The sequence below is a fragment of the Neomonachus schauinslandi genome, chromosome 7 (assembly GCF_002201575.2).
Source record: "Neomonachus schauinslandi chromosome 7, ASM220157v2, whole genome shotgun sequence".
NCBI classification, from domain to species: Eukaryota; Metazoa; Chordata; class Mammalia; order Carnivora; family Phocidae; genus Neomonachus; species Neomonachus schauinslandi.
In genome coordinates, this window is record NC_058409.1 from 137,750,204 (window position 1) to 137,778,062 (window position 27,859).

Consider the following 27,859-nt stretch of genomic DNA (forward strand, 5'->3'; position numbering starts at 1 on the left):
CTGGTCCAATCAATACCCACCTCAGGCTGGTCCGGTCAACACCCATTTCAGGCTGGTCCAATCAGCACTCTCCTCAGGCCGACACCCTCTACATCGACCTCAGGCTGGCCCAATCAACGCCCACCTCATGCCGCTCGGATCAACACCCACCTCAGAATAACGCAATCAACACCCACTTCAGGCCGACTGGGCGGGGCCTGGTTAGCTACAGGCCTTCCCTCGCCCTCCCGGATCGGCGGCGTAGGACGTAGCTACAGATCGAGAGGCGGGACTTCCTGTCCAGCTGAGCATAACTTCCCTAGTGTGCCGGAACTTCTCACAGATCCGGCCTGGAAGGCAGCGTGGGGTTGGGCGTTTGGTGGGCTCTGAGGCGAGTAGAGGTTTGACCGTCTGGTGGCGTTCACTCTCGTCGCTAGAATTTTGTCCTGGCCGCCTCCTATTTCGGCCCTGGCGATGGCGACGTACACCTGCATTACCTGCCGGGTGGCGTTCGGCGACGCGGACGTGCAGCGGGCCCACTACAAGACGGATTGGCACCGCTACAACCTGAAGCGCAAAGTGGCCGACATGGCCCCGGTCACCGCCGAGGGGTTCCAGGAGCGGGTGCGGGCGCAGCGGGCGGTGGCGGAGCAGGAGAGCAAGGGCACGGCCACCTACTGCACCGTCTGCAGTAAGAAGTTTGCCTCTTTCAACGCCTACGAAAACCATCTCAAGTCCCGGCGGCACGTGGAGCTGGAGAAGAAGGCCGTGCGCGCCGTGAATCGGAAAGTGGAGATGATGAATGAAAAGAACTTGGAGAAAGGGCTGGGCGTGGACAGCGTGGACAAGGATGCCATGAACGCGGCCATCCAGCAGGCCATCAAGGCTCAGCCGTCCATGTCTCCCAAGAAGGCCCCCGCGGCGCCCGAGGAGGAGTCCAGGAGTCCCGCGGCGGTGGCCCATGGAGGACGTGCGGCTCACGAGCGGGACCCGGCCGAGAAGCCTCCCCGGCTCCAGTGGTTTGAACAGCAGGCGAAGAGGTTGGCAAAGCAGCAGGAGGAGGAGGAGAGTGAGGAGGACCTGGATGAAGAAGGTAATGCCCTCCCCTTAAGTTTCCAGATTTATACTCGAAGTTGGAGGGGAGGAGGTGCTCGTTTTTAAGTGAAAGTGACGTGTGCGGGCCGTTTTAGTTCCTTTCTGGAGTGACCTGTCTGGCCATCATCCCCACGGGGAATTTTAGTTAATTCTGCTTAGTTAATTGTTGTAGATTCAGGGCCTATTCTGGGGCGAGGGCGGGGAGGAATAGGTTCTTATTAATAGTTACAGAATGAATTGATGACTTCTATTTTGAATGAGGAGGCATTTGACATACGCATAGGAGGGCATGCTACTGTCCATACCCATTTATGTAGGATTTGTAATTCTACTGGGTTTCTAGTTATCATGGCTTTGCACTTAATTTAGTTGATTAAAACACAAAATGAGGGCTTCAGAATGAGCTAACTAACCTGAAATGTGGAGCTGGAGCCAGCCACCAAGCCTCCTTAATTTTATGAGCTTTTTATTCCTTCCTGCCCTCATCCCACATCCAGTTAGACTGATTGTGTTCATTATAGGCTTAGGAAAGAAAGACGACTCCCTCAAGGGGTTTACTGTACGCTGGAAAAGAAAGATTAAGGAATTTTTTAGCAATACAAACTTGTCTGTGTAAATGGACCAGCTAAAATTGAGATCTTATAACAGGGTTTGTCCTTGGATGTAACTGGCATTCTCTCCCCCCAGATATAAGACTGTACCATCTCATGTTTGTGAATCTTTGCGGTTTCTTCAACTGCAGTTACCACTTTCTTAAACTAACTGTTTTTCAAATCTCTGGCTTGAAGATTGGGAAGATATTGATTTTGATGAAGAGTTAGAATGTGAGGATGCTGATGCCATGGACATGGACGAAGCAGAGGAGCAGGATGCAGAGGAGGAGACTGGGGGAGGCCCCCTCATTGGTGCCATCCCCATAACAGACTGCTTATTTTGTCCCCATCATTCAAGCTCTCTTATGAAGAATGTGGCTCATATGACTAAAGTCCACAGCTTCTTTATTCCTGATATAGAGTATCTTTCGGATCTTAAAGGACTGATTAAATATTTGGGTAAGTACAATAGTTTTCCTTTTAATGAGGAAATATCACATTATTGGGGGACAAATTTTAAGGGAACATTCGTTTTTTTGCTTGTCATCAGTCTTTGATTTAATTATGTGCTTATTTTGTAAAGATCAAAAACTTGGTGCATGTTTTTTGAATTGTGGAGATAAATTGTGAGCCTTAATCTGGCTGCAGAAAGCTCCTGTTACGTTTTGTCCTCAAATTATTTTTCCAGGAGAGAAAGTTGGTGTTGGGAAGATTTGCTTGTGGTGCAATGAGAAAGGGAAGTCCTTCTACTCCACGGAAGCTGTACAGGCACACATGAATGACAAAAGCCACTGTAAGCTCTTCACAGATGGCGATGCTGCTTTGGAATTCGCAGACTTCTATGATTTTAGGTAAGTCTGTGGTTTGTAATGTGAGGCAAAGTGAGGTCATCATATTTGCATTGAATTGGTACTAGGTGTGTGGGTGCCGGACATGTGTCCGGCACAGTACAATATATGCTTTATGACTCTTGTAAAACTTCCGTGTGGGTGATTGTTCGCTCTCATTTTGTGGATAAGAAACTGTGAGAGTTGAGCACACACATTTAATAAAAGAGATCTGATAAAGAGACGATCTCAGGCCCACACTGAAGTTTCTGACTTGAAAACTCATTTTTCTTTTTTTGTGGTTTAAATGGTGAGGAGCTCAGTTTTGCCAGTTTCCTTGTGAACAGAGGGACTGAAAATAGATTTCATATCTTGGTTTCCCTGAGAGTCCTTGAATCACAGACTGTCTCCCAAGGGAATTGAGGTGGTTGCTGAACTAGGCCAGTCCCAGGTATTTGATGGTGACATTATCCCATGGGTGGTTCACCCTTAACTAGAAAGTTGGATAATTCGTCCATGATGCAAGGAATCTGTGCCAGGCGCTTTTGAACAATTACTAGTGCCATGATGCCTATGACCTAGCACAGGTGTGCTGCACAAGCAATTGTGTGTAATTACCATGCCAAGCATGCATAGTCTCCAGATATGTGTGTTCAGAAAAGTCCCAGTCTCTTAAATCATCCTTTTGCATTTTCCTCCTGATGTCTCATTCTTCTTTTGCATTGAGGAAAAGTTTTTCATTTCAGCCATTTTGGTGGCTGGGTTGTGGTTTTAATTAGCATTTCCCTGATGATAAGTAATGTAGTTGAAAACCTTTTTATATTAATTGGTCATTTGGATATCTCTTGTGAAGTGTCTGATCAAGTCTTTTGTCTGTTTCTTTATTGGGATTGGGTTATCTGTCTTTTTTTTTTAAAGATTTTATTTATTTATTTGACAGAGAGAGAGCAAGAGCAGGAACACAAGCAGGGGGAGTGGGAGAGGGAGAAGCAGGCTTCCCGCCGAGCAGGGAGCCCGATGTGGGACTCGATCCCAGGACCCTGGGATCATGACCTGAGCCGAAGGCAGACGCTTAACGACTGAGCCACCCACGCGCCCAAGGGATTGGGTTATCTGTCTTACTGTTAACATTTTAATGTGTAATTCTCCAATTATTTTCTGTATATATTTGAGACTATTTCTAGGAACATAGAGATTCTTCTAGAATCGCACTGTCCAATATGGCAAATACTTTGTGTATTCATGCGGCTATTTAAGTTAATTAGAAATGAAGTTTAAAATCTTAAAAATTCAGTTCTTTAGTTGCACTACCTAGATTTCAAAGCTCAGTGCTTAAAAGCACATGTGACTAGTAGCTCCTATATTGGACACACAGGTATAGAAAGTTTCTGTGATCACAGAATTCTATTGGATGGCGCTGTCCTAAAACTTGTTTTTAGAATGGTTAAATTGAGGAGAGCTGCATTTCCAGCTCTACATTCTCCTCTTCCTAGCTGGCAACCCTTTTAGGGAGAAAAAAATAGGTGAAAGAATTTAGTTATAGGTCATTTTCTCAGTCTTTTTTTTTTAAGCACAATTTTATGTTAACAGCAAATTTGAGCAGAAGGTTACAGAGATTTCCCATATAACCCCTGCCCCCCCACATCCACACATGCATACCCTCCCTCATTGTGGACATCCCTCATTAGTGGTACATTTGTTATAATTGATGAACTTACATTAAGACCTCATCATCACCAAGTGTCTGGTTTACGTTAGCGCTCACTGTTAGTGTTGTGCATTTTGTAGGTTTGGACAAATGCGTAATGACATGTGTCTACCATCATAGTATCGTACAGAGTAGTGTCACTGCCCTGAAAGTCATGTGGAGTCCACCTATTCTTCTCTTCTTGTCTTTTCAGACTGGCTTCTTTCACTTAGTAATATGCATTTAAGTTTTCCCTGTGTCTTTTCATAGCTTGATAGTTCATTTCTTTTTAGTACTGAATTCTGTTCCATTGTCCAGATATACCACAGTTTATCCACTCACACCTACTGAAGGATGTTTTGGTTGTTTCAAGTTTGGGCAATTATGAATAAAGCTGCTGTAACCATCAGTGTGCAGGTTTTTGTGTTGACGTGTTTTCAGCTTCTTTAGATGAATACTAAACATTGCTGTATCCTGTGGTAAAAGTATGTTTGGTTTTGCAAGAATGCCCAACTGTCTTGCAAAATGGCTGCACCATTTTGTGTTCCCACCAGCAATGAATGAGAATTCTTATTGCTCCACATTCTCACCTTCATTTGGTGTTGTCATGTTCTGGATTTTGGCCATTTTAATAAGTGTGTGGTGGTATCTCATTTGATTTTGCATTTCCCTGATGACATGATGTGAAGCAACTTTTTACATGTTTATTTGCAATCTGTATATCTTAATGAGGTACCCAATAAGGTCTTTGCCCCATTTTAAAATCTGATTTGTATTCTTATTGTTGAGTTTTAAGAGTTCTTTGGGTATTTTGAATAATGGTCCTTTATCAGCTGTGTCTTCTGCAAATATTTTTTCTCAGCCTATGGCTTCTGTTTTACTTCTCTGACATTGTTTTTCCCAGAGCAGAAGGTTTTTCATTTTAATGAAGTCCAACTTATCAGTTATTCCTTTCATGGATTGTTCCTTTGGTGGTGCATGTAAAAAGTCCTCACCAAACCCTAAGTCATCTAGATTTTCTCTCATGTTATGTCCTAGGCATTCTTATAGTTTCGTGTTTTACACTTAGGTCTGTGATCCATCTTGAGTTTATAGGTCACTTGCGTACTTTTTATTACAGAGGATGCTACCAAGTTGGTTTTTCTCCTAAACCTTTCAGCCTGCCATCCCTGCAACTGTTTATCCCCTGCTTTTAGGTAGCTAGTGGGTTTGCCATTTTGCAAATACAGTTTGTCTTTTAGTTAAATTTGAGGTATTGGTCTTTTTATTAATGCCATTCTTAATGCCACCATTACAGGAGTAGCTATCCAGATTACAAGGAAGGGGGGCACCCTGATGAGACTGAGGAGTTGTCCTCAGAAAAGACATTAGAATATGATGATGAAACCATGGAGCTGATTCTACCTTCTGGTAAGTGTATTTGTCAAAGATAAATAGCTTAATGCTGGTGAGATTATTAGAGAGGCATGTTCGCATCAATCCCATTCTGAGAGAAGTAAACATTAAGTTTTATGTTCTCGGATACACAGTAAACTCTAAAGGTTGCCACTTAGCTCTGTGTTAGCTGTTTTGTTGAAATTAAATCAGTGTTTTTGCTTCTGTTATGATTCCAAATGCTTTGATCAGTCATTTCCTTTCAAATACATAGACATTTTCCTTTTGGTTCTTTATTATTATTGCCTCATTTAGGTTTTTCTTGTAAATCATGGCCCTACTCTTATTCTTTGAACTGATTCCTGTTTGCTCATGTTGCTCAGACTTCCAGCTGGTAGTCTGTCCTGGGAGCAGCTGATTGACAGTGTGCAGTTGCCTGTTTGTATTCTAATTATGGCAGGGAGGCTTGGAGTTTGAATTGTGCCTGCTACTTTAGGGAACATTTGACTGATGGGGGAATTTATCCCAGGTATGAAAAGGTGGGGGGGAAAAAAGCCATGAGTATGAGAAGTACCCAGTATTGTTTACAGTGTTATGATTAGCTGATAAGAATGGGAGAAGCTATGAAAGACACCTGTGAGAAGGAAAGGGAATGGAACAGTAGAGATAATAAGATCCTACTAATACGTGGTATTTACTGAGCAGTTAGCATGGTGGGTGGATATATTATTTTATCTTTACAAGCCTGTGGGTTAGATTCATATCCTTATTTGACCTGTGAGCCAGCTGCAACTTAGATAGGTTGAATAATTGACCCACGGTCATAGTCAGTGAAGCCTTTTTCTCCACTTCCCTACCCTGCTTTGGGAGATTTGCAGCAACGCTGGGGGCAGGAGCAGCTATCCTGCTCGTGGAGATGACCGTGATGAAGAAGCTATCTTATATTACTTGCTTTTCATGTAGAATATCACTGCTTAGGTACAGATGGCCCTCTTTAACTTGGAATAATTACCTTTTAAGTCTAAGGGCAGCTTTAGAGTATGACAGTAGAAGGAAAGGGCAGGATGAACCAGTCCTGAAGATATAATTCTCCTTACAGTGATGAGAAAAAGATATCAGGCACAATATTGTGGCCTGTGCGAGACACAGGAGCAAAACAGACCTAAATATATCACAGAAAATCTCTTGTAGTCTTCCTCTGGCGAAAGTACCAATACATTATGGCAGAAATAAGCTGAATAACTTAATTTCTAAGACGATCTTTTTTAGCCCCTTAGCTCATCAGCATCCACTTCCTTGACTGTAGAGTGAGATGACCCAGACTGTGAGTGAGCTGAATAAGATGACCCTGTAAAGCAGTACCTGCACGTCCTCGTGAATGGGGGCTTCGCTTTGCCTCGACTTCAGCATATTCTGTACCAAAATGTGCGCAACGATGAGCATATTCTATTTAAGAAGTATAATCTATTAGAGAGATTTTCATCTAAACATAAAATTTTGCAAATTAAGAGTTGTTTTTTTTTTTGTCTAGAAAACACGTTTTCCTAGGATGATTGAGTTTTCTAAGATTAGCCAAAGCCCCAAATGGGCATCTTATTAGGATACTCCCTTCCTCTCCCACATCGGAACAATTACGAAGTGTGAATCCTAAACAGCCTTTGAATATTTTTTTTTTTAAAGATTTTATTTATTTATTTGAGAGAGAGAGAAAGAGAGCACATGAGAGGGGGGAGGGTCAGAGGGAGAAGCAGACTCCCTGCTGAACAGGGAGCCCGACACGGGACTCGATCCAGGGACTCCAGAATCATGACCTGAGCTGAAGGCAGTCACTTAACCAACTGAGCCACCCAGGTGCCCTGAATATTTTTTCTTTGTCTTCTCTTTAACACTTGTCTGTGTCTCCATTACCAATACTTTATGTCCATCTCCAATCCGGTTTGCACTCCACCACCCAGAGCATTCTTCTAAAACACTAGTCTATTTTCTTTTTCCTTTGGAATTCCCCCAGGGAGAGCCATTGTTTTTCCAGTAAGTTAGTTTCTCCAGCTGCCCGCCCCCCATCCCGTGCTATTCCTCTACCCGCCCACGGGCACTTCCCCCCCTCTGGGACTCTGCACAGCTGATGTCTCTCTGTCTTACTGCTACTCCTCCTTTAAGACTTGGGCTCACCCCTCCATTAGCTGTTTTGAACTCAGCTCCTGCGCTGAGTGTGGAGAGTCTCCTCAGCTCCAGGGACACTTGCGTATCTGTGGTAACATTCCTCTCCTTTGTAGTTGTTGGCTTGGTTGCCTGGCTTCCCCCATTACTTTTCAGAAAAAGATTGCTTCTTTCATCTCAGCACAGGGTCTTCAGATAAATGTGTGTTGACTGATTGAGAGGTTAGAGGTGACTTTAAAAGGAAAGCAAGGTTGATTCCCTTGGGTCTGCTGCAGACTAGGAGCCCCAGAGCAGAAGGAACCACTGTGGGCTAAGAAGGGGCCTCAGGGGCTTGTAATCATTGGCCTGAAACACTGGGGAGCCGATTGCTTGTCTCTGCATCCTCATGCAGTCAAAGAAGAAAGTGGCATGAGATTAACTTGAAGGTCCAATTTCCCTGGTTTTTAAAGCCTGGGTTTCCTTGCTAACTGCTGCTGGTCCACCCTACTGAGTCATGTTATTTTAAAATATTAGATAATAAACCTTAGGACAGCTATTTTATATTAGACTTAGAAGTAGTGAAGAATGGTAAGTATGGTAACACTGAACTTTTAGACAGACTCAGGGAAGACCTTACCAGCAGCCAGATACTACCTTACCCCGCAGGTTCTTAACCAGGCCATACAATTTTTTTTCTTTCTGTATGTGCATTTTCCTGGGGAAAGGCCATAGTGATTAAGGTCACCTGTGGGGTGGCTCAGTCAGTTCAGTGTCTGCCTTCAGCTCAGGTCATGGTCTCTGGGTCCTGGGATTGAGGGTCTGGAATCAGGGTCAGCAGGGAGTCTGCTTCTGCCTCTGCTCACCCCACCCCCCCCCCCCCCCCCGCCTCTGGTTGTGAGTGCACACGCACACTCTCTCCCACTCTCAAAAAAATAAAAAAAAAAACTTTAAAGTCACCTGTGTGGCCATGCATTTTTTTTTTTTTTTTTAGCTGTGGATAAGTACGTTTTTTTCTGGGGGAAATGCTGTAGTTTTTTAAAAGCACCTGTGACGTGGAGAAGATTAAGAGCCACCAATACAAATATCTAAATACATGTCATTCACTACATTCATGGGTCTTCACAGATGATTGACTGCTGAGACCTTATTATAGAATTTAAATAAAACATAGCTTTCTTAGTGAATCAAACACTGCTAGGATTCTGAAATTTCTTCCAGCTATACTGGTACCTCTCTCCATGTCACCCATACTTTCATCGTCTTATATTAAAAACTAGTCAATCTTGATTATAATGAGACCTGATGGTTTCTAGTCCATTGGTTTGCTCTCATGTCTCCGTACTGGTTTGGGAGGTTTTCTAATGAACCAAGAGAATGGGAGGTCTCTAAATAAGCACAGTAAACAGGAACAGTCTTACAGCTGTGTATTCAATCACCTGTTTATGGCTTTGAGCAAATTTACCATTCGGAAACCTTTTCAGTTAGACTCAGTTACTTGATTGTATTAGCATGGATGTCGGCATGAAGCTAATTTGAAAAGGATGCTCATGTGGAGAGCTTGGTGATATTTAATCAGCCACACTTAGTAGGGCCTGCTTTCAGCTGGTTTCAAAAGCGATAGTTGTGATGTTTTAAATTTAGTTATTTCAGATCCAGTAGGTGATCCCAGAGCCAGTGACAAAGAGCATTCAGTAGAGGGCACTGTGAGCATTTACTGTGAAGGCTGTGGTCTGGCTCAGTTCCTTGAGTTTCCTTTCGTGCTCCTCAGCTCCTGTGGAGTAAGTTGGTGTGAAAGACACATCCAGCTAACATCACTTAGCCGCTGAGGAGCCGGGTGAAACTGATGGATCCACGAGAATGTGTAATTAATCTTCGGAAAATTACAGTTGGAGGTAATTTCTTTTCCACTGTCTAATGGCTTCGATTATAAGGCTGTTTGTTAAGTAGGGGCGGACAGTTTTTAAGTAGGAGCTGACATTTTACACGTAGTTCTCGCTGTGGTGAAAGGTAGATGGACAGATTGTGGCTTTACCGTAACTAAGACTTACCCATTTTCCTTGAGGAGGGCCTTCAAGTTGAGCTGTACAAGCACATTATTCTTGGGGCTTTCTGTCGGGGGCTCACTGTCATTGACACAGGGCAGGGTAGCTCTCAACCGTGTGTCTTCAGTTCCCCTGCTGGCTGCGGAAACCTTGGCTTTGAGTAATGAAACCTTTTCAAGGATGTTCCTCAATAATACATATGTCCAAATGCTGCTTAAGAATATAAATACATCGGTTTACTTTGTCCGAATCACCAACAGTATCATGTAATGATTTTGAGCATTGCAAACCTGGAGCATCCTGACCTATTATACATAGAAAATGATAATAAATAGTGCTGGGGTCTCCTGCCACAGCAGCCTTCATTTAAGCTTGAGTCTCTGTCCGTCAGCTGCCATCTTACGCATTTCCTGGGGTCTAGGAGCTCTGGTACCTCTAAGGCTGCCAGAAGAATCAGGTTCAAGGAAACATGTTTCATCCGTCTTGTATCCAAAAACCAAATCATCTTTGAATTGAAAGGGTTTTTTTGGTCATCTCTTGCATCCTGTCACAAAAAACAACCGACTGAAAGTAACTCCTTTCCCATGTCTGTGTAACAAGCAAACTTCCTAGGTGGCTTGCCCCAGGTATAGGGACTTAAAATAACCCGACAGAACTTTTTCATGTAAATGAAAAGTCTAAATCCTAAAAGCAAATACATCTGTAATATTTATAGTCTCCTGTTCATGGTCTTTCTACACAAAAATTCTGAAAGAAATAGTTTTATATACGTAAGTGTAAAACTTCCTAGAAGCCGTACACGTGGTTCTGCCTAGCCATAGTTCTTGTACTCACACTCAGTGGAAGTCGCTGTTTCACGCCCCTGTATATATGCTGTTGTTGAATTGCTATGTGTTTATGTCTGTCTGGGAAGGTATTTGGTTAATATTCTTGTGAGAGAGTCGTATTCAGTGTTGTATTTCGAATGCTCTTGGGTAATGCTGATAGTACTATGCCAGGAGCACCTGGTGAGAGTCACTGCTCTGATGGAGCCTGCAGTTAGTCACCGCTGAAGCCTGTCCCCTTCCCCTCCACCTGCTGCGAAGCTGAGGCTTGGCACACTCTTCCTATAAAGGGCTAGGTAGTCCGTAGTAATTCATTTCATTTTTTTTTTTAAGATATTTATTTGACAGAGCAACACAGAGAGAGAGGGAACACAAGCAGGGGGAGTGGGAGAGGGAGAAGCAGGCTTCCGGCGGAGCAGGGAGCCCGATGTGGGGCCCGATCCTAGGACCCTGGAATTATGACCTGAGCTGAAGGCAGATGCTTAACGACTGAGCCACCCAGGCGCCCCCATAATAATTCATTTCTGAAAGCATGATTGACTTGCATAGTTTTACCAGATCCTAGATAAGCAAAAGCTGTAGAGGAAAGTCAGCTTAATCATCCTTTAAAATTCTAGCTCACCAGGTGATTTCCATCCTGTAGAGAACAACGGGGTAGGGTTTCTCAGTGTATTGACCTTTTAGGCCAGGTAATTCTTTGTTGTGGAGGACTGTCCTGTGCATTGTAGGATGTTTAGCGATATTCTTGACCTCTATCCACTAGCTGCTGGTAGTCCCCCTCCAGGTTTAACACCAAAAATGTCTCCATTCAGTGCCAAATGTCCCTGGAGGTAAAAGATGATCCCTGTTTGGGAACCACCCCTACAGAGAATTTAAGCAAAAGAAAGGTGGATCGGTTTACTCTAGACCCAGACTGTGACTTTTAAGATTTTAAGCATCAGGATTATTGTGTGCTTTATCTTTGTATTAAGAGGGGGAGAAAAAGTTAAAGTCCTTTATCTCCTTCCTCGGGCCCTATTATCCATGTTAGTAGGTGTTGCTGTGTGAACTTCTAGAGAGGCATATTTTATATAAGTAAGTACAAGATGCAGAGTATTTCATGTAACAGTGACTTGCCATTCTCTTTAAAAAATTCCTTTACGTTTTGATTTTCTGTCTTTCATTTTTTAATATCTTTTTTTTTTTTTAGTGGGTAGAGCATTGTTTCTCCTGGCATATCCATTTTCCAGCTAGATACCCTTAAAAGTCTGGTTGGGAAAGTCCTTGCTCTGTAGCTCTACCCTGAAGAATTATCCAGTTCAGTGTTTTCATCTTGCTTTTTTGAAAAACAGGTGCCAGAGTGGGTCACCGCTCCTTGATGATATACTACAAACAGCGATTTGGCTTGTCAAGAGCTGTGGCCATTGCTAAGAATCAGAAGGCCGTGGGCCGGATAGTCCAGCAGTACAGAGCCCTGGGATGGACCGGCAGCACAGGTGTGTTGTTACTTACAACCGTGGACTAGCCCAGAAACTCGTATTACAAGATGGGGTTTGGGTGAAGTCCTTTCCATTTATGTTGTCCTTATGGATCCTCCCTAGAGGAAACTTAACTTCTTGGCTCTGGGAGCTTCCATTACTACTGGATACGTTTATGGCAATGAGCCCAAAGCTCCATTACTTAAAAACTTCACATTCCTGGCACAGTAACTTTCTAAAATGGCATATGGATAATAGTTACAGAAATAAGTACTGAGTAGTCAACAAAGGTTGAAATTACCCTGGAGGTTATACAGAGGAATTAACTAGTGTTCTTGTGGCAAATAGCTTGAGCTATGGAGTCAGACATGACTTACTTGATATACTAAGCGGTTCTTACATGATGAGCGTAATTCAAGTCACCTAAGCCTCTGTTTCCTCATTTATAAAATTGGGATAATAATAAGACCCACCTGGCAGAGTTGTGTGGGCTCACTGTCCTAATGCACGTATGATACAGTACGTGGACATAATAAAGGCTAGCTGTCACTCCTTGTAGTTTTCCCATAGAAAACGTAACAAGAGTTAGAGGAATAAAGCGGGCCTAGAAATTGCTAAGCTTTGAAACCTCATCCATATAAAATTATTTAAATCTATTCTGATGTGTCTGCTCTATGCAGCTCAGTCCTTAGATCTTCGGGGAGCACATCAGGCCACTAAAGGACTGTGGAGTAGACAAAGGAGAGCTCCCTTAGGATGTCATGGAAAGCCCTAGACAGAGAAAATCTGTGTTCAGTGCCACTGTGTTTATATATATACCCGGGGCTTCCTTCCCTGTGGCTGCCTGTGAGCTGTGAAGCCGCTTAAATCTAGCAGACACTGACATCATCTTACTCTTGTCAGGAACTACTGTCTGATTCAATTTATAGTCTCCACCTTTCTGTCACCCTTGATCAATGGGGCATTACCTTTGGGGCTTATAGACCCTTCCAGATAATGAAAACCAGAGAGGCTTCTCCCAGAGAAATGTGTACAAATACAGGTTGTCGTATGCGGTTCTGGGTGCACACGACCCCCACTCCTGTTAGGCGGAGACCCAGGTTAGCAGCTCTTCTTTAAATCTAAGAACCCAGTGACCCTGTAACTAGCCTTGAGATGCTCTGTAAAGATTGGATTTTTTTTCTGATCCCCCATAACAAACCTTTGCCTCATTGCTTGTCCCTTTTGCAACCACAGGAGCAGCTCTTCTGCGTGAGCGGGACATGCAGTATGTCCAGAGGATGAAATCCAAGTGGATGCTGAAGACAGGAATGAAGAACAATGCCACCAAGCAGATGCACTTTAGGCCCCAAGTGAGATTCTGAGGGTCTGCCAAGGATTGAGGGATCCGATCCGCCTCTTGCACCAGTGCCCTCGCCTGCGGACCAGCGGGAGCTGGATTGTGTGTCGGACCCTTCTTGCTGCTCCTCTCCCTGTACTTGATCTGTTCTGACCTAAGAATAAAAGTCAGAATCTCGTTGGCTTTTCAATGTCATTTCTGGACAGGGTTCAAAGGTTATGTTTTCACAAAGTGAGTGCTGTGTCTGCTGGGCTCTGGGACCCAAACTCCGGCGTAACTTGTCCCCTCAAGCGGGGTTTAACCTCGCCCGGGCACCGGCACCTACATAAGGGGCTCGGAAGCTGCGGGAGAAGTGGAATGTCACTCATTTGAATGTGTTGTGGCTCGTGAGGTGGCACGAGGCACTTTCACTACGCCCAGGCAAAGGTAGGCAGCATGCCGTGGGCTTGCTGGAAAGGCTCTTTACCTAAATGTGACCACACGAGGCACAACAGCGCTGTGCACTCCATTTCCACTGCTGCCTTCCGTTGAGCAGTTAGTTGAGGGAAAAAATCAATGTAAAATGTTTAGATCTCGTTTTAGAAACAAAAAATGACGTCAGGGCTCAACATGAAGAGCTTCTCCGTTCAGGTGCCTTGGGATGGGGGACAGGGAGGCAGTCATGTGGGAAATGAAGTTTAAACAGGAAGCTCAAACCCATTGAGCTATTTTGTGACTTTGGAAAAGTGATTTGGTTTCTTAAATCTGTAAAATGAGATGTTTGTTACCTCTCAGGTTGTTGTGGGGGTTAAATAAGTCAGCCGAAGTAAGTGTTGAAGTTCTCCCTTCTAGAGCAAACCTGCTCCACTGAGGAAGGCTGACGTTCTAGTTGGAGCGGTGGTCTCTCCGTAGTGGGTGCCGGGAGAATGGGCCTGCCCTTACCAGCTACTCACTGGCCCTCGTTTGCAGACATAGGTCTTTTTCTGTAAACTTTGGATGCAGACTTGAATTAATTCTATTTCCTCTGTATACAGGTTCACTCTCACTAACAGTGAAGGACTCCCTGGTTTTAATTTTGCTCCTCCAGCCTGTTTCTAACATTCTTCTCACACAGGTCCCCATTCTCTTGTGTTTGACACATCTTGAAATCTGTATCCTAGGAAAAAGATGTCATGCTTCACATGGGGTAGGTTTTTAAGTTCTTCACTGAGTGTACATGATTCTGTGCTATAGCTTGTCAGTTTTGTTTCTTACTCAGCATTTTGTCCCTCAACATATGCTGAGATCATTACCGCTGACACCTGCTGTCTCCAACCACCCTGTTTACCACACCAGCCTAGCACGGTCTGTGTACCTTATTCGTACACATACCCTTTTAACTTTGAAGGGTTTTACCTGTGGCGAGTAATGAAGACAGTATGTTTATATGTTTGCTGACCAACAAAATACTCCCTCCATTTATCTCCTTCCAGACTTAAGGAGCTACCTTCTTAGTTTGGTTTTGGGTTTGTGGAGCAATTCTATGTCACTTCTCTCCACATCATAATTTTTTTTGTTTGTTTTAAAGATTTTATTTATTTGACAGAGACACAGCGAGAGAGGGAACACAAGCAGGGGGAGTGGGAGAGGGAGAAGCAGGCTTCCCGCCGAGCAGGGAGCCTGATGCGGGGCTCAATCCCAGGATCCTGGGACCATGACCTGAGCCGAAGGCAAACACCTAACGACTGAGCCACCCAGGAGCCCCTCTCCACATCATAATTTTATAAAATACAGTTTATTTGCCTTTGGGAAGGAGGGCAAGGAAAAAATAAATTTAAACATCACCCATACATAGTTAAAAACTTTTTTTTCTTACACTGAGGACTTTTAATACTACTTTCTTAGCAACTTACAAATATGCGGTACGGTATTATTAACTATATTCACCATGCTGTTTATCCCATCCCATGACTTAAAACTGCAAGTTTCTACTTGGACCCACTTTACCCATACATTTCCTTTTGATTAAATCTAGAATTAATCCAAATTAACCCCAAAGTAACTCTGTTCAATCAAATTCCTATAGATAGTTCCCCTCAACGCCCATTACCCTTAAGTCAGTTGTGTGAACTAACTGGGCACCAGAATGCCAGAATAATCATATCGAAGTTCTTCACCAGTCCCAAGGCAGCACTGACTGTTGTGGCTGGCTGACCAGGACATGTGTGCACTCTCCTGCTGGGAGTTCTACCAGGACCAGATGGCCCTGGCAAGTGGATTGGTCTGCTTTAGCTTGAGACATCAAGGCTGGGATCAAAAATGAGAGAGCGTAACCTTGTTCTCTCTCTCTGCGTGTAACCAAAGCCCCTGGCCGCTTTGCTGATTGCACTTCCTATCTGCAGACTAGCCACAGGCTTGATGTATTCTTTCTGCTTTGCGGAGTGTGAATTTGTGTTTCATGGAGGACAAAGTGCTTTCGTGTGCCATTTTGTTTCTCGGCTGTGAGGTGTGGGTAGTGTTGCTATTTCAGAGATGAGAAAGTCGATTCAGGGAAGTTCAGTAACTTGTTTAGGGAGACCCAGAAGGAAACCAGAAATGGTGATCTCTGGTACAGCATTTTTACTATTGCAACACCGTCGATCAGAATCCTCAGCAACATCCCATCCTAGGGAGCACACTCTGTGGGGCTATAAACGTTCATGCAAGTGTTAAATTTGCAGCAAGCCATGGAATCTTCTTTGTTTTGTTTTAAAGATTTTATTTATTTATTTGACAGAGACAGCGAGAGAGGGAATACAAGCAGGGGGGAGTGGGAGAGGGAGAAGCAGGCTTCCCGCGGAGCAGGGAGCCTGATACAGGGCTCGATCCCAGGACGCCAGGATCACAACCCGAGCCGAAGGCAGATGCCCAACGACTGAGCCACCCAGGCGCCCCCGTGAAAAGAATCTTGTTCTAAATCTAGAAATACATAGAATTTAATGTTACACACATGATACATGCATAAATAACATAACTGTTACACACATGAAAGAAAATAACACATTTTCTTTCCTAGAATGTGAGCAAATTTGGCCCCCAACCAATTTTGGTTATTTGTGGATTCTTATTTAAGCTGCTTTCCTCCACCTTAGTTATTTCTAAACTGTTAAGATCCCATTGGAGGGCGCCTGGGTGGCTCAGTCGTTAAGTGTCTGCCTTCGGCTCAGGTTGTGATCCCAGGGTCCTGGGATCGAGTCCCACATCGGGCTCCCTGCTCTGAGGGAAGCCTGCTTCTCCCTCTCCCGCTCCCCCTGCTTGTGTTCCTGCTCTCGCTGTGTCTCTCTCTGTCAAAAAAATAAATAAAATCTAAAAAAAAAAAAAAAAATCCCATTGGATATTATTTGGAATTCACAATAATTCATTTGGAGAAGACCAGGTAAGAGCTGTATTGCTAACTCTAAATGTGCAGACATTTTTGCAAGAGGATTGCTGGTAGTCCCAGTGAAATTGAAAAGTGCTTGGAAGAATACACGTTATTTCATTTAGACTCATTTGCAATCGGTACATTAATGATGACGCTGAAATTGATGGAGATGAAGATTTGATTAGCTTGTTAATGCTGCAAACATTTGAACTTTAGAATATAATTTATTGATCATTTGTGGGCCAGCTGTTATTACCAAATCTGTTTTCCTTCTTGCCAGCCAGAAACTACTTCCAGCCTCCCATGAGGCCAAGGTATGGTCATGTGGCTGAATTTGGGCCAACAGTTGTGAGCCGAGGTGATGGATGCAAGCGAAGTTCAGATCATCTCCAATTGTGAGACAAGAGTCATTTTTAGAATCTGCCCCTTTTTCCTCTCACCAGCTGGAAGTGACGGATTGGCCCCTGTCGCCCATGCAGATGAGGCTAACACCTTAGGGGACAGCCAACCAATGGTGTGAGAAGAAACCAGGGTCACAAAATTACATCATGGAGAAGAGCTGCCCTGAACACCCATGCGGGCTGGACTGTTAGGTGAAAGAAGTTGAAGGCCCTGTGCTGTGGAGTTTCTGTTGTAGGAGCGCAGTTTATAATAGTGTCGAACCCCATGATAACACTAATATGACATGGCATGATGCAAATTTATTTTAGCTACAATTAGCAGTTGCTGTTTATTTATTTATTTATTTATTTATTTATTTATTTGAGACAGAGAGAGCACAAGCAGTGGGGAGGGACAGAGAGAGGGAGAAGCAGACTCCCCACGGAGCCGGAGCACAACGCGGGACTCGATCCCAGGACCCTGAGATCATGACCTGAGCCGAAGGCAGATGCTTAACCGACTGAGCCACCCAGGTGCCTCCTAGCAGTTGCTGTTTCTTATCTTCCCTCTCGTCCCTGTTCTTAACCTGAGGTGAGCTAAATTCTCTTATGCACGGTTGGGTTGGGAGACAGGGAAAGGGTGCCTCAAGGTCGTCTGGAATTTAGTCAGAATGATATTTTCAATACTCTCTTTTCTTATTCTTTTGGAGACAGTACAGACTGAAAACGAATGTTTTAGGTGGCAACTTTACAACACGTCTGCTAATTATTTGGCCCTCCTCCCACAGAGAGGTGGGGTCTACCTTCCCTCTCCTTGAAGCTGGGTTGGCCTTAGTGACTTGCTCATAACCAACAAAAAAGCAACAGGAGTGACACCACTGACTTCCGAGAAGCATTGTAAAATGCAATCCGGCTCCCACCCTGCTTCCTTGGACACTTGACCATCTAAGAATTCTGACTTCTCTAGGAGGTCACGCTATAAGACAGCCCAGGCCGCGCGGAGAAGTCACTGTACGTGCTCTGGTTGACGGTCCCAGCTGAGGCCCCAGTCAGCAGCCAGCACCAGTCACCAGCGTCCGAGGACACCACCTTGCATATCCAGTCCAGTTGAGTCTTCAGACCACTGCAGTACCCACTGACAGCTGATTGCAACCATCTGGCAAGTGCCAAGCAAAACCGACCCAGGTGAGACCTCTCCAGATTCCTGCCCCACAGAAGCCACGAACAGAAGAAAATAGTTGCCTTCCACCACTCCATTCACCCAGCGGTAGTAACTGGAGCGCCTCCCTGTTACACATCACACGTTCTACATGACTTTGGATTTCCCCTTACCACCTGACGGGGGAGTTTGCCTGTCAATACGGTTTAAGGGCAAGGACTTAATATCCATTGGATTACCTAATTTTTACAATACCCATAAGAAATAATACAATGATTAGTCCCATTTAACGGCTGAAGAATCTCAGGCATGATAGCCCAAGGTCATGCTGCTCTTAATCACTCAATTGTGTCTGCTGAAAAATGAAAGCCGGCTTGAATCATAGAATTTTACACTTTGGTGACACATTGGACTGGCTTCAGTAAATCCCACCATCCCATCTCTTCCCTCCCCCTTACATGCTAGGACCTGGATGCTCAGGAGAGTCTAATGGTGACTCACCTGTGGTATACATTCATCATTGAAAGAGCATGGAAAAGCCTGTTTCTCCACATTGTGTGAGCTGGTCCCTCTACTATTCCACAAAGTCAAACTTTATCAGCTCCTTCAAAATATCTTATAATATTAAAAAAAAAAAACCCTTCTAATATAAACTATTTGCAGAGTAAACATGATGCATGTCTTTAGAGGAAAAGAATGCATCCATATTTAGTGTGTACCTAAAACTATATTAAAAGCATTAAAACTATACCCAAAGCATCAACTCTGTGTTTCTTAAAGAAATCTACAATTTTGGCCACATTGACTAAGACCTCTAAATCCTAGATTCAAGGCATTTGTTATGATATTGTTTCCTTATGTTTCATTATTACTATCACATTTGGTACTCAAGTAGCATTTTCACCTGGGGTAATGCATCTTAGACATGTTGTCCTGCCCCAGATTACCCATTTTCTAAACCTCTCATCTGCACATGTGGAAAATAGGTTCTATTTGTAAAAGTGAGGGATTTCAGTTTTTCTGAAGAGACTTTTATAATGCTTAGTGCCAGAAGATGAGAACATTAAATTGACAGTAAGTGGAAACTATTGTAATATTTATGCTTGAAATATGACTCTCCTTACAAAATGTCTTTCCTATTTCTAATTGAATTGAATGAAATTTATTTGGTTAATTGGGTAGCATAGTCCTTTTAGTCATCTTATAAAACTTGGGGAAGTTTTTCCTGGAAATAAACACAAAAATATGTAAAAATTCAGTTGGAATAAAAGCTAAAACAAAGAACTTACTAAGAGCCAGGTTTTGTTGTACAACTTTAAGTGGTATTAATTTAGTTAGTCCTCACAACAATGTCATCTCTGAGATAGGAAATATCCCCATCTTCCCGGTGGAAAACTGAGGCACAAAGAAGTCGCCCTGGCTACTAAGGGGCACAGTTGGGGTACTTAATCCAGGTGGTAAGGTTCCAGAGTCTGCTTTTAACCACTACACTAGCAGCTCTTAAATCTTTTGGTCTCCGAACCCATTTACACTTTTTAAAAGTATCGACAACTCGGTAGATCTTTTGTTTTTGTTGGTTACATCTATCGATATGTACTGTATTAGAAATTAAGATCGAGAGACTTTCAAATGTTTATTAATTTATTTTAAAATAATAAAATCATTGCATGTTAACATTACCGTATTTTTGTGAAAAATAACTGTGCTTCCTTTAAAAAACCATAGTGAAAAGGGTGGACTTATTTTACATTTTTGCAAATATCTTTTACAATCCAGCTTAACAGTAGACAACTGGATTGTTACATCTGCTTCTGCATTTTGTCTGTTGTATAACACACATCATGTGGATACTGGAAACTCCACTGAAACCTGATGAGAGAACAAGGGTGGAAAAGGCAAATACCATCTTAACATTATTATAAAAAAGCTTCGACTTTGCAAACCCCCTGAAAAGGTCTCAGGGCCACCCAGGGGTCCCCGGATCATCCTTTGAGAACGACTGCACTACATTTTACTGGCTCTCAGTACACAGGGGCAGTGTCTTGACAAGTACTGAGTACTCCTGAAGAAATAGTGTCACCTTAATTAAATTCCAGGCTGGTGTGTCGCAGAACCACAGCTGCATAGTCAGAGACTAAGGTGCAATTCTGGTTCTGCCTTGGTAGCTCTTGACCTTCGCTAAGTGACCTTGTTACTCTCGGTCTCAGATTCCTGAACTAAAATCGGGCTAGTTACAGATCCCTTGCAGGGACATTGTAGGCCTTCCAAACAATATGCAACAAGGGGCTCACCAGGAGCTAAAGCACAGAGGAGACCTGATCCAGGGTAGCTTCTATTCCAAACTGGCCAGTGATGACCAGGGAAAGAAGAAGGGGGTCACAGCCCGCAAAAAGGAAAGGAAAAGAGAGCCAACAAAGGCAGCTACACAAACCCTTATCTGAGGACCAGATACATATTAAAAGCTGCATGTGTTTAAGGATTCATAAATTTGGGGGTTCTAGGAAGCTAATATGGTGCATATACTGTGTATAATGTCAGATCTCCCTGGGATCTAGAACATCCCAGGGTTCAATGTGATGATTGAACACATTACTATTTCAAGAGAAGAACATACTCCATTCACACCAAGGCCTAGAAATAGACTCCTGTCTGTGCAGGCCAGGTGTTAATGCCAAGTGATTTACAAAAAAAAATCTTTCAGGGACACCTCGGTGGCTCAGTCGGTTAAGCATCTGACTCTTGATTCCAGCTCAGGTCATGACCTTAGGGTCGTGAGATCAAGGTCTGCATCTGGCTCCACCCTCAGCATAGAGTCTGCCTGAGATTCTCTCCCTCTCCCTCTGCCCCTCCCCCCACTCGCATGTGCATGCTATCTCTCTCTCTCCCTCTCTCTCTCAAATAAATATTTTTTAAAAAACCTTTCAGTGTTCAGAGCTCTGGGGATTTGGGGATTACAGGTAAGGGATTGTGGGCCCATATCAGCACCAAGCTCGGGACTGTGTCCATGCAATTTCATTTCATTCTCTCAACTTCATGAGCAAGAAACAGACATCTCAGGATCCAGAAACATCTGCTGCTTTTGTCCTTTCAGCCAGCTTTACAGGATCTCCGGATTGGAGCAGTGGCCTCTCACAATCTATGGCCAAATGTTGTTATATTTGGGTGGGGGGAGGGGGACGAGATGTGTGAAGTGTGTGTGTGTGTTTGAAAATGAGCAGATCAGCATCAACAGTCATTTTCTTTATTTCTTTTAAACAAATGTCCTAATGAACGTGTAGAAAGTTCATATCTGGTCTGTTGAAAATCCCCCTGGCCAGGAACCTAATTTCCTGAAGAACAAAGATAAGGTGAGATGATATATTTTGGGTACCAGTAAAATCCATTACCTGCTGCACTGATAGGGATAGAAACTGAACACACAGTCACATGGGAAAATCTGTACACAAGGCCCCAGACTGATGCTTCGTGTTCATCACCTCCAAGGTACAGAATCTCACACAGAAACACCTGCCAGTAAACTTCTGAAGAATTTATCAGAATTTGAAATTACACGAGTTTATGATGAGGCTTAAGGATCTTGAGAAACCATTTCCATCACTGGCTTTTGTGGGATTTTATAAGAATTTGTAGCTTCAAAAATAAAAAAAAAAATTTTTAAGGACTTTTTCTGCCTCTACCTGTATTAGGATTCAGAGTTCAGTGGGAAATGCTTTCCGTGTATTTGGACATTGATACATAACACACACATTGGTAGGCACTTTATTTTGTTGATTCCAACTTAAATACATACATATTTTTAAATTGTGGTAGACCTCTTTAAGTTTGCCGCTGTCATTAATTCAGTGTCCTGCTATTAAAATGTTCCCTCCCCGGCCAGGCCAAAAAACAGCAAATGTCAAAGACAGGGAAGTACAAAGATTGCCTTTTTGTAATACCGATCTTTAGGTAAGTCGTTATGACTGCTGCAGTGATTTAGGAAGACATGATTTTCCTCCTTTTTTTCTTCATCTTCCCTTCCACCCTCCCTTCTACCCTCTCTTCAACCCTCCCTCCCTTTCCTTCCTTCCTTCCTTCCTTTTTTTCTTCCTCCCTCCCTCCCTTCCTTCCTTCCTGTTGTTTTACCTGTGAAAAGTGGATTTTAAGGTTTCTATAGACAGTAAACCATTGCTACTTTTCCGCTTTCATTATCTAGAATTCCTTTCAGAAAAACAATGACAATCGCAACAGGTAGCTGGACCCAGGGCTTCTCCAAGATTCCTAGTAATGAGTGTGTGATGGTAAAAGCCGAGCTCGGGGTGCCTCTCTGATCTCGGTAGCAGGGATGCAGGCACTCAGCGGGTGCTGGGAGTGGGTGCCGAGTTGAGCAGCCCGGATCCCCGCCTCAGGACCGAGGCCCTCGCTACCCCACTGCCAGGAACGCTGACCTCTGGGGTCTCCCCAGGAGTCGGTCTCTGAGAATGGCCCTTAGGGGAAGGACGCTGCCCTGCCCACAGCCACACCCTCCCTGCTTCCAGCAGCTCACCCCTCCAGCTTGATGAGGATGACTCTGATGGCTTTCCCAGCTCCGGAATGCTCCACAGGATGGCCTGAGGCCTTTATCATGACTGCATTGTAGGTCAGCTTCTCCCTCCTTGGACCCCCTTTTCTCTTACTTCCTTATAGGTAGAGATCCCGAGAGCACGCCCCAGTGAAAGCCTTGCATGTAGATCTCCATCTCAGTTTGTGCTCCAGAGAAGCATAACGAACTACTGGTGCCAGGAATGGTCCAAGGAAGGAGATTCTTAACTGGGTCACCAGCTGGCCTGCTGTCGGTGAGGACCCCATCCTGAGGAGAGGGGGGCCGGTGGAGTACGGAGAGCCCCCGACACGCGGAGCGTGTCACTCTCACTGTCACAGCTGAGACTTGCCGCAGACTGCTGGGAGGGCATGCCTCGGTGGGGGCAGGATCCAGGTATTTGAGAGGTTTAAGGGAGGTGGCCATTGTAAGCACGAGGGAATTGGATGTTCGTTGCTCATGCTATGAAGCGGATTAGAGAAAGGCAGAGAAAGGCTGGTGTGATTTATCACCCATTTAAGGCTACATGTGAAAGCCAAAGGGCTTTTTGTATTTTATAAAGACTCATGTCCTGCAGCAGGAGGCAGAAAAGAAGCCAGGATCAAGCCTAGGACTTAATTACCAGACCAGCCCAGCTCCAGAGAAGGTGACATTTTCAAACCCCAGCATGTCTGCTTTGTCAAGGTCGTGGCCCTGTTTGGGAGGGAGTGAGGTGCTGAGACTTGGAATGCAGACATTTGTGTCCATGCACTAAAATCTTGAATCCCCAAATGCCTCTGAGCTCTCTGAGCCCCCTCCTCCCTATAAAAAGCTAGTGCTGCCCCCTTGCTTGAGGGGTGATGATGATGAAGATGATGCAGAAGCCTCTGCCTTGTGCAAGACAGCATGCTCCCAACTCAGGATGTACCATCCCCGGACACTAGACCAGTAACAAGAATAAGGATCAGCAACTACAACCTACAGGCCAAATCTAGGCCCACAGTCTGCTTTTGTAAATAAAGTTTTATTGAAACACAGCCATGCCCATTCAATTACATATTGTCTGTGGCTGCTTTCATGCTACAGTGGGAGAGTTTGAATAGTTGCGATAGAGTCTGCATGGCTCACAAAACCTAAAATATTTTTCATTGGCTCTTTACCCGAAAAGTTTGCTGACCTCTGACCTGGAGTCAAATCATAATAAAACCTAGCAGGAAGAGTGCCGGTCCTGATAAGGGAAGAAAGGGAATATGCTCCAAAGAAGATGTGGGACCTAGCCAACAAGTACTAGCAAGAGTGGAAGAGTATTTATGGGAATGAATTCTGAACAACTTAAGGATTAAGGGGGATGGAATATTTAGTTAGATAATGGACTGTTTACCCACACGAGAGCACTCTCCTCTGAGATACAGGATTTAACACTCTCTTGGTTGGCTCTTAGAAACTTAGAGAGGCAGCGCCACACTAAGTGGAGGAGATAAGTGAGCAATGCTTTGGCAGACAGAGGAGAAAAAGATCAGAAGGCTCAAAGAAATGGGCATGCCAGAGTGGATATACTCTGTAAAATTGGAAAATGTACCAGTTCACTGTGTTCATGGAGTCATCCAGAGGGCATACCCCTTACCAGAGCTGTAAGGAATGAGCTGGTGAGCGGGGTAAGCATCAAGGAGAAACTCAACGGGGACTGTCCTCTGCGGGTCAGGGCTGAAATGATAAGAGATGGCATTATAGAACTAGGCTCCCTGAAAGCAATGGGATGATAAGATCTCAGATTGACAGAGCCCAGGTGGCAAAACTTGAACATCAGGAGCAAGGAGGATGCCATTGTAATGAGTGGCAAGAGGCTCTTGGCCATGGAGAGCAATGGATACAATGTGGTGTTCTTAGGGGCAAGATAGAGGGGTAGCTAACAAGGGTAATGCTAACAAACACCCCACTGAAAAGTAAAGGCCAATTTCCAGACCTGAGCCAGTCCTTTGACCCAGAACCTGTTGCCTGAAGGAAAGGCTGGTTTGAGGAAGGATTCTGCTATACCATGGCAGGTGCATATGATAATAATTTCCCTAGCTTTTACCCAGAGGGATCTGTGGCCATTTCCTTGGGTAATTATTGTGCGGGGGGTGGGGGGGAAGGCAATTCCAGATATTTCAAGGACTCTTGGGCATGGCAATCTCCATTGATATTTAAGGATTTTTATATTTCATCAGGGCCCTTTGCTAAAGGGGGGGCTTCTGGGAGGGAAGTAATAAGAAATCCAAGCCCAGTCTAATTCACAGTGGGTTCTTTGGCTCCATAAATCTCCTGTGTGATTGTTTGTTCAATCTCTGAAGATACCATTGCACTGAATGTCTTTAGTAGTTGGCAGAATCTTCTTATTGGCCCCTCGGTTTATAGAGTACGATACTGTAGTGAAGAAGGCCACATGGAAGCCTCTGAAACTTCCCCACTATGATCAAGAGAGTAGATAAACAATATCACATCTTCAACACTGCAAGGGTAGTGGTCTCCACCATGTCCTCATTTAGTTCACCATTCTTCCTTGTTCAAAATCAGGGATCCTGGTTATTGAGAGTGGACCACCATGAAGTCAACTCATTACCTCATGCGTCTATTGCCACTACTGAACATCCAAACTTGTAGCAACAGAAACCAACACTGAGGCTCCTCTCTTCTGGAGGAGATCAACTAGTTACTTGTTAGCAACTTGATTACACAGGATCCTTTCCAATCAGGAAGTGACAATGATGTATCTTGACGGGAATTGGCACACATTCAAGAAGTGACTTTCCCTTTCCCACCCACAGGGACTCCATCAGTACCACCATCTATGAGCTTATGAGATAGGTTGATAAACTGACATGAGATTGTAATGTGACTCTGGGCCAAGGATCCCATTTTATAGCAAAAGAAGAGCTACGATGGGCCCATATCCTTTTGTTGATGCAAAAGCTTTATATTTTAGTGTGGTACCAATAGTTTATTTTTGCTTTTGTTTTGCTTGCCTGAGAAGATGTATCTAGAAAAATGTTTCTATGGCTGATGTCAAAGAAATTGCAGCCTATGTTTTCTTCTGGGAGTTTTATGCTTTCACGTTTAGATTTTTAATCGATTCTGGGTTTGTTTTTGTGTATGGTATAAGAAAGTGGTCAAGTTTCACTCTTTTGCATGTAACTGTCCCGTTTTCCCAGCACCATTTGTTAAAGAGGCTGCCTTTTTCCTATATATATTCTCACTTCCTTTGTCATCGGTTAATTGACCATATAAATATGGATTTACTTCTGGGCAATCTATTTTGTTCCACTGATCTCTGTGTCAATTTTGTGCCTGTACCATACTGTTTTGTTTAGTTAAAAAATGGGCAGATGACCTGAATAGACAAAGACGACATACAGATGCCAAACAAACACATGCAAAGATGCTCAACATCACTCATCATCAGGGAAATGCAAATGAAAATACAGTGAGATATCATTTTACACCTGTCAGAGTGGCTAGGATAAAAAAAGACAAGAAATAACAAGTATTGGTGAGAATATGGTGCACTGTTGGTGGAAATGCAAGTTGGTGCAGCCGCTGTGGAAAACATTATGGAGGTTTCTCAAAAAATAAAAAATAGGAATACCTTATAATCCAGTAATTCCACTACTGGCTATTTACCCAAAGAAAACACTTATTCAAAAAGGTATATGCACACCTATCTTTATTGCAGCGTTATTTCCAGTAGCCAAGAGATGGAAACAACCCAAGTGTCCATCAACAGATGAATGGATAAAGAATATGTAGTATATATACAATGGAATATTACTCAGCCATAAAAAGAATGAAATCTTGCCATTTGCAACAACATGGATGGACCTAGAGGGTATGATGCTAAGTGAAATAAGTCAGACAAAAAAAGACAAATACCACATGATTTCACTCATATATGGAATCTAAAAAACAAAATGAATGAACAAGCAAAGAAAGAAAGAGACAAACAACAACAACAACAACAAAACCAGACTTTTAAATACAGAGAACAAACTGGTGGTTGCCAGAGGGGAGGTAGGGGGAGGGGGATGGGGTGAAATAGATAAAGGGGATTAAGAGGTACAAAATTCCTGTTACAAAATAAATAAGTCACAGAGATGAAAACTACAGCAGAGGGAATATAGTCAATAAGATTGTAATAACGGGCACCTGGGTGGCTCAGATGGTTAAGCGTCTGCCTTCGGCTCAGGTCATGATCCCAGGGTCCTGGGATCGAGTCCCACATCGGGCTCCCGGCTTGGCAGAGAGCCTGCTTCTCCCTCTGACCCTCTCCCCTCTCATGCTGTTTCTCTCTCGCTCGCTCTCTAAAAAATAAATAAAATCTTTAAACAAAAAAAAAAAAATAAGATTGTAATAACATTGTTTGGTGACAGATGGTTACTATGCTTATTGTGGTGAGCACTGAGTAATGTATGGAATTGTCAAATTATTATGTTGTACACCTGAAACTAATATAACACTGTATGTTAATTATACTTCAATTTTAAAAGCTGCTAATCAATTATCCTTCCAATCAAGGTACATCAAAATGGAATAGTCACACATAACAATTAGACAAAATGTGTCATTAATAAAGTGATTTTTCTGGAAAAAAAACCACACCAGGGATTTAGAGTAAATAATTTTTCCCTTACAAATTGAAAATTAAAATATTTAGTAGTTTCACTCAGTGGAAAACTCTTTGCTGAACACAAAGGGCTTTGTTTCTACGAGAAGGCATCTCTGCACAGAATCTTTCCTTCAGTGAGCTTTTGATGTTTCAATTATTTATTTTTTAATCAAGTTCTAATCTGTTGTTTGGATAGATATGTCTGAAGTATTTTTAAAATGTACTATGTTTTTAAAATTAGATCTCCATCTGTCATTATGTGGAATGTGTGTGGGCAGATGGTGAATGGACTTATTTTTAACCCCTGAATGCTATTAGCTTGCTTAACTGTATCCCGAGAAAGAAGTGCCATTAGGAGTGGTCTTTTCCTCCTCCTCAAAATTCATTTGGCTCCACTCTGTGATCCCCAGCATCAGATCTTTGAAACAAGTCA

General features: G+C 43.4%; 1 protein-coding gene across 2 annotated transcripts; it reads left to right on the forward strand.

Annotated features, from left to right (window-relative positions):
- Positions 1-299: 299 nt before the first annotated feature.
- Positions 300-13,536, forward strand: ZNF622 (zinc finger protein 622). 2 transcript variants are annotated; one of them, XM_021702497.1, is made up of 6 exons: positions 300-1,072; positions 1,863-2,126; positions 2,356-2,518; positions 5,479-5,591; positions 11,889-12,032; positions 13,251-13,536. In XM_021702497.1, exons 1-6 carry the CDS (start codon positions 454-456, stop codon positions 13,376-13,378), a joined length of 1,431 nt encoding a protein of 476 aa, XP_021558172.1. In that variant the 5' UTR covers positions 300-453; the 3' UTR covers positions 13,379-13,536. The 2 variants fall into 2 exon arrangements, with proteins under 2 accessions (XP_021558172.1, XP_021558173.1); XM_021702498.1 differs by lacking the exon at positions 11,889-12,032 and having other exon boundaries at positions 13,251-13,501.
- Positions 13,537-27,859: the final 14,323 nt, after the last annotated feature.